Source organism: Numida meleagris, chromosome 12 (assembly GCF_002078875.1).
Source record: "Numida meleagris isolate 19003 breed g44 Domestic line chromosome 12, NumMel1.0, whole genome shotgun sequence".
Taxonomy (NCBI): domain Eukaryota; kingdom Metazoa; phylum Chordata; class Aves; order Galliformes; family Numididae; genus Numida; species Numida meleagris.
The window spans coordinates 16237226-16243994 of NC_034420.1; the positions used below are offsets into that span (position 1 = coordinate 16237226).

The 6769-nt window shown below is 52.9% G+C and overlaps 1 protein-coding gene across 2 annotated transcripts in view; it reads right to left on the minus strand.

Moving 5' to 3' along the window:
- ACSL6 (acyl-CoA synthetase long-chain family member 6) overlaps positions 1-5387 on the minus strand; it is a 36282-nt gene extending 30895 nt beyond the window's left edge. For both annotated transcript variants that reach the window (XM_021410524.1, XM_021410525.1), the window contains exon 1: positions 5322-5387. In XM_021410524.1, the coding sequence (XP_021266199.1) occupies positions 5322-5370 (49 nt within the window). In that variant the 5' untranslated portion in view covers positions 5371-5387. The remainder of the gene's footprint in view (positions 1-5321) is intronic.

Here is a 6769-nt window from a genome sequence, read left to right on the forward strand (position 1 = left end):
AGGGAAGGGAAGGGAAGGGAAGGGAAGGGAAGGGAAGGGAAGGGAAGGGGCTGGTGACATCAGCCCGGCTCCGTGGGGAGCCGGCGCTGCTCGCGGTGGTGCCACCTAGCAGTGACACGCGACACCGCCGCGGCTCCGGCCCCAAACCACACCACGTTTGCTGTTTGTTCACATTTGCCCAACCATGTCAGGGCTGAGAGTCCCTCGTGGTCACTGGTCTCGCCCCTCGCTTAAAGGAAGTGGTGCCCGTGTTGTTTGTGGAGTTGATATTAAAGATTTGCAGCCGGGGGAAGGAGCTGGTTGTTGCTCTGCAGCCCACGGGGCCCTCCAGCCCTTGCCAGGTGAGACCCCAATGTGTCCTCACCTGGAGCTGATGCCACCCTCTGTCCCCTCTGGCACCATTGCCAGCCCACGAGGTTGGATGGGGGCAACCCAGCCCCTGCTGCTCAATGGCTGTGAGGGGAGCAAAGGCCACTTGACCCCCTTCTCCTCTCACCTATGAAACAGCCCAGGGGAAGGGTAGTCACACAGCTTTCCATCCACCAACAGATCCCAGAGAGACACTGTGCCCTCTGCACCCGATCATATCTACATTCCACATCAGCCATCCTTTCCAGAAAGCTGGAAGCAGAACCTCCTGGAGGAGGGAACCTGGGCCCAGGAGCCAGCAGAATGAGGGCAGAGCTGCCCCACAGGCATCAGCCTAGAGGAGACTGGGAAGGAAACACCAGGGAAAACAAACGGCTGCTGAGCTGGCATGCTGGCACCCGATGGATTAGTCATAACCAAATTGGATAGAAGCTCAGATTTAAGAGCAAAAGCTTCTAGGACAAATTTCCAAAATGGAAGTGTGTGCAGAGAAACTCTGTTCGGAGCAGGGAGGTCCCACTCCTGCAGAGCTCTGGGGGATGTGGCAATCCACACTGGGTCCATGCATCACAGTGCTTCCATGTCTGGACCTGAAGATTTGACTCCAGTTGTGGCTCCAGAAGATGGGTTTGCATGAGCAGCACCCTGCTGGCTGCAGCAATCCAAGGACACTTCCCAGCTCATCATTTTTCCAAACCACCCAGCATCCTACAGCATCCCTGCAGGACAGGAACCGTGCTCCTGCAGCATCCCAAATGGTACAACTTGCCCCAAGGGAGAAGAGCTGGGTGATGAAATGAGCTATCCCTGCATCCCCTTGACCTCACAGAAGCTGACCCATCTGATGCTGATTTTGCAGCATTATTTTGCAGTAATGAAGTGGAAACTGTTTCCTAGTGGTGTGGCCTGCCTGAGATTGTATCTATGCCACAGCAGCCACATGGTTGAGCAAATGGAAATGTGAGCTGCATCCTTGCAACAGCACTGCACACAGAACTAGATGTAAAAACCTTTCTGTCCTTTGCTGGGGGTTTCCCAAGAAGAAGGTGATTTCCACTGAACGATGCCTTTTTTTTGCTTGCTTCCTGTGGCACAAAGGAAAAGGGCTTGGACAAGATGGTTGGATTTATCTTCTTTCCACATTGTGGAAAGTTGCGTGCTACCCAAGATGAAAGCTTGCTGGCTTGCAGGGGAGGTGTTTGCCTGGCAAAGTGCAGCACAGCTAGGGCTCTTCTTGGAGCCTTTCCCCTCCCCAGCACCAACCACTGAACTTTCCATCATACGGCCTCCGACCCAAAGGTCAAATAATTTTATTCACATACAGAGCTTGGGGAGAAGCAAAATCAGCCATGGCCTTCCCTCCTCTCCCCTCCATCTGCCTCTTCAGCAGCCATGGGTCACCTTGAAGGCTCTGTGACAATGTTTACAGCAAAGAGAGGCTTTGACACAGCGAGTGACTTGTCATCAACACGCGCTGATGGCACACTATGGAGATCAGTGTGAGCCCAGCAAAACATTTACCTGTGTCACGCTGCACGGAAACAGTGCTCAGTGCCTCAGAGTCTGCAGAAAAAGGATTTGCCAGGACTCTGAATCAGCACATTGGGAAATAACAGCCGTGGGAGCCAGGCTGGGCTCACAGCAAGCTGCAGGAAAGCTCAGGAAGGAGCGTGAGGAATCCTACTGTTACGATGGGTTTTGTGGGCTTTAGGGATTCAATTTGAGCGCATTCATCCATATTTTAAAGCCACATGCTCTCTGGCACACCTCAATCCATTGCATCAGGCTGCAGAAATGGGCAGAGACAGCCCAGACCCCGACCCAGGGACCTGCAGGGTTTGGCTTCGCACAGCAGCACAAGGCACATAAATAGCAGCCATGGAAAAACCTCATTGTATTGATCCATTGCCAAAGGAGCACTTATAAATAAAAACTGTATTAATAGATACTCTCCTTTCTTCTTCCTTGCTGGTAAGAAAGAGCAAAGCCAAGAGGAGCACCATGGGAATGAAGCATCCCTTGGTATCCTCCAGCACCTGCCCCAGCTCCCTGCGAGTCAGCCGGGTGCTGCAGCTGCGTGGTGATACCAGGTTGGGTATTGGGAACAATCTCTTCTCCAAAGAGTGACTGGGCACAGGCACAGCTGCCTGGCAGTGGGGAGTTACCATCCCTGGGGGTGCTCCACAACGTGGGGATGTGGCAACTGGGGGCCATGGTCAGTGGGCATGGTGGAATGGGCTGGGGTTGGGGATCTGAGGGGTCTGTTTCCACCTGAACGATTCTACAGTGCTGAACTTTCGCTCAGACTTCTCACTGCAACATAATAACAAGAAAATGTTTAAGCCCCTTGATGCTCTGCAGTGCTGGGTGACACAAAGTTAACGGTTACACTCTTCCTGGTGTAACATGGTATTCCTTTGTCCCTGGCTTGCTCCCAAGTCGGCTTTCCTACATCCATGGGTATGCAGTTAATTTGGTTTGCCAGTTGTCCTCAAAGCTTTGCTCCTCTTTTCATTACTTGGAAATATTCGTAATGCCCATAGCAGAGTGGAGACAAAAATCAAATAAATGTCCAAATTAATCCAGAGCAGCAGAGAAAACTGCCGTGCGCTGCATTTCCCCACAAGCAAGAAGAGAAATCTGGATACATTTACTCTTTCCTTTTGATGATATCTAACCATGGTCAAAATGGAAAAGTAATAGAGCTGGAGAATAAAAGAACTAAATATATCGCACTGCACAGCCCAGGCGCTGCCTCTCCCGCAGCAGCCAGTGCTCCTCACCCGGCCCCGGGCATCTGCTTTGTGCCACAGGGAACGTTCCTTATCCTGAAACCTGAACTTCAGGCTGTCACCGAGGACTCTGTGTCACAGGGCAAGAACTGGGTTTGGAAACAGGGCTGTAAGAGCGCCTTGCAGCCTCTCCAGAGTTCCCTATTTTCATGTGAGGGACTCAGCTGTAACCTCGAAATGCCGCAACCAAACCAGCCCAAGGTGCAACTCCCTGCCCACTTGTGCCCGCTGTGCATCCACCAGAGCACCCAGGGTAACAGAGCTTGTCTGCACGTTAGGAAAGAATCATCTTTGTCTACAGCATTATTCCACCAAGGTCAGCATTGCAGGCCCATCCTCAATGACACAAACCCATCGTAAAGATGCAAGAAACTCATACAAACCCAACAAGAGCGCTGCACTGGGTTGTGGTGGCCACCACGCACCTTGCTCAGTCCGTCAGCATGACCACTGCGTTCCCTCGGCAGCATGGAACTGTGCCCATGGGACAGAGCCACCAGGAGACCAAGAGCACATGCAAGAGCAGCAGACACAAGCACACGGCTACTGGGCTGGACAGGATCCGAGCACGGAGCTGTCTCCCTTGAGCGGCCTGGTGCCTGCGAGGGGCAGTGGCAGCACGTGATTCCCAGGGCGCAGGGTCAGGCTGAAGTCACCATCCACACCAAAATAAAGCGGGTGAGGAAATAAGGGAGGCCATGAGCCAGAGCCACGCCTGGATGGAGGGACATTGGGATGGCAGAGCATGCAGGGAGAGGTGTGTGGATGTGGCAGAGTGGCACTAACAGGCTGCCCTGGAGGGGAGAAGTCACCGTCCCTGGAGGTGCTCCAGGACATGGAGATGTGGAACTTGGGGACATGGTCAGTGGGCATGATGGGTTGGGTTTGGGTTGGACTTGGGGATCCGAGGGGTCTATTCCAATCTCAATGATTCTGTGGTTCTATCATAGGGTCAGTCCTGCAGTGTGAGCATGGAGGCCCCAGGGACTCGTTCCCCACCAGCTGTGCTCTGCTGTTGTCATAAACAAACCTTCGGATCCAGTAATGGAGCTCAGAGCAGCCTCTGGGGCTCTGGGCCCAAAACACTGTAACAAACACTTGCCCGCAGCCCCCGAGCCAGCTCCTGCTCTCTGATTCACCATGGAATTCCCGTTGGGCAAAATTAGTGCTGCGTGAGTTTTGTTACAGTTCAGGAGCAGCTGATTGAAGCAGCCAAAGCGCACTGACTTCAGTGGAAGCCACCAGGATGTTTCCAAAGACAAAACACAGAGCAGCAATATTCGGTTCCCTGTTTTTTCATCTTTTCCAGAATCGGAAACATCAAGTAGACATGCACATAAATAATTACAATGTGTTCTCCATTCTTGGCACTTCCCAGCAGAATATTTACCTAATGATGCAAAGATGTCATCTTTAAACATCATTTCCCCTTTGTACTTCTCCTTGGAAGTCTGTCTGTTGTTGGATGAAGGGGGAAATAGCTCAGGCAGCAAGCCTCGCCTTTATGCAGAGAAGATGCTTCAGATTCAAAGGACCCAGTTTAAGGCCAAACGCTTACACACCTTACAGAGAAGCACCTTTTTCAGACCCGTGCAGATTTCCTAGTCCAGATACACTTTGAACCATCACTGCCTGCCCAAGAAACAATGGGACCGCAGTTCACCCCTGCCCACCCGGAACAACGCACGAGCACGCGCACAGCCCCGCGCACTGCCCTATATCACGCACCCACTGCAAATAAGTAGAAAGAGCCCTTACGTATTGCCAGAGATGGGCCGACCGAATAGCCCCTCAGGATGATCGGAGAGAAATTATGTAACGCGCCCAGCCGTGCCTTCAGCCCCCTCTCGCGCTGCCGCACCACTTCATTGTGTCTGCTCTCGAACCGCATGCACGCAGCGGAATATCAAATTTTCACCTCCAAAACCACCCTGGCCGTTCAGCACCGGCTCCCATCCGATCGCGCTTCCCCCCTTTCCGTCGGAACGTAATCAAATAGGAGTACCCTTGCTGGGAGGCCGGGGAACCGCTCCCAGGGCCGGGGCCGCGTTCCCAGCGCCGGGGGGGGCTCCGTTCCCGGCTCGTCTCGGCCGGGCCGCGCTGCCGCCGTCCCCCGCAGCGATCGGGGAGGGCCGAGGAGGTAGCGGGGCGGGCACTCACCCAGCAGCAGGCAGCCGGAGCCCGCGGAGCCCAGCAGCGGGGCGAGCATCCCTGCGGCGCGGCCGCTCCCGCCGCGCACTGCGGCGCGCACGCTGCGCACCCGGCCCGCACCGGCACCGCGCGCTGCCCGGCATAGGGCGGTATTTTTAGCATCCCTCCTCCTCCTCTCCCCATCCTGGCCAGCCCTCCGGCTCCGTCTTACATCGGGCGAGGCTGCTCGGCGGTGTGCGCAGGTCCCTTCCCCCGCTGAGCACCAGGGGAGAGGGAGAGGAAAAGGGAGAAACTTTATTCCGCAGCGATCGCTATTTTCGCCTTTGGTCCGTGAAATTGCCTTCGAACGGCGACCCGCACGGTGGTGGTCCCGAAAGCTCTGACCAGCAGAAATAACGGCAGCTCCGTCAGCACTGCCAGGAGACAGACCGGCATCGCTGCGAGATACGTCAAAACCTTCAAATACAGCAAATGGCTACATACAAAAGGAGATGGGACGCGTATGCTGGCAAACGCATGGGGTGCGGTGGGAGGAGCCAACAGATTTATATTCTTAGTGATTCCATCTCTCCCTGAACACAGCTGGTTGTAGAAAATTAATCTGAGCTCCATGGTACGAGAAGGGCTTTGCAGAACAAAGCTTTACAACGGCTGCGCCAGCAGTGAGCTCAGATGCCACATCCCCCAGTAAGCACAGCCAGTGGGAAAATGGGTCAGGAGTGGCAAGGAGTGCAACACACACCGTGTCTCTTTTCTTGAGCAGCAAGCGTGACAGATCTGCAGGGCAGGCAGAACCGTGGCAGGGAGCTGCTTAACTCCTTGTGAGAGTGGATGTACCCTAACATCCCCTGCACGTGAGGAATTAGCCCTCATGTACCAATGATTACAGCTGTCCTGTCCAGAGCATGCATTTCCTTTGAAGATGAAGGCTTTTGATTTTCTTAAATGTGGGAACAGAGCTGATGTAAATGAAGAATTTCCATTTGATGGGCAAAGACACTTTAAATGTGGTTTCCTTCTGATTCACTACTACAAAAAAAAAAAGACTTAAAATTTCCTGCATACAGAAGACCAACCTCTGACTAAAACTGATACCACCTGTTAGTGTCACTACTGCCCACTGCTGCAAGCTGTTAGGGAATTGCTTCATCCAGCTGCTCAGGTAAATTGGGTTTCCAAAATCCTTGGTCAAAAAAAAAAAAAAAAAAAAAAAAAAAAAAAAAAAAAGAAAACACTAGAACAAACAAACAACAAAAAACTCAAGCATGCGGCACTGGAGACTTAAGACGACTGTATCTACTGTATCTGCTTCCTCAGACTTCAGCTCTCATGATAAGTGCCTCCACAGACTACAGCAACTGTGACTTCAGCTACACCTGGTCCCATAAAGATCAAATGAAAGTAAATTCGATTGTCTAGCAGTAGAGAAATGATATTGCCAAGTCCTATTTTATGAC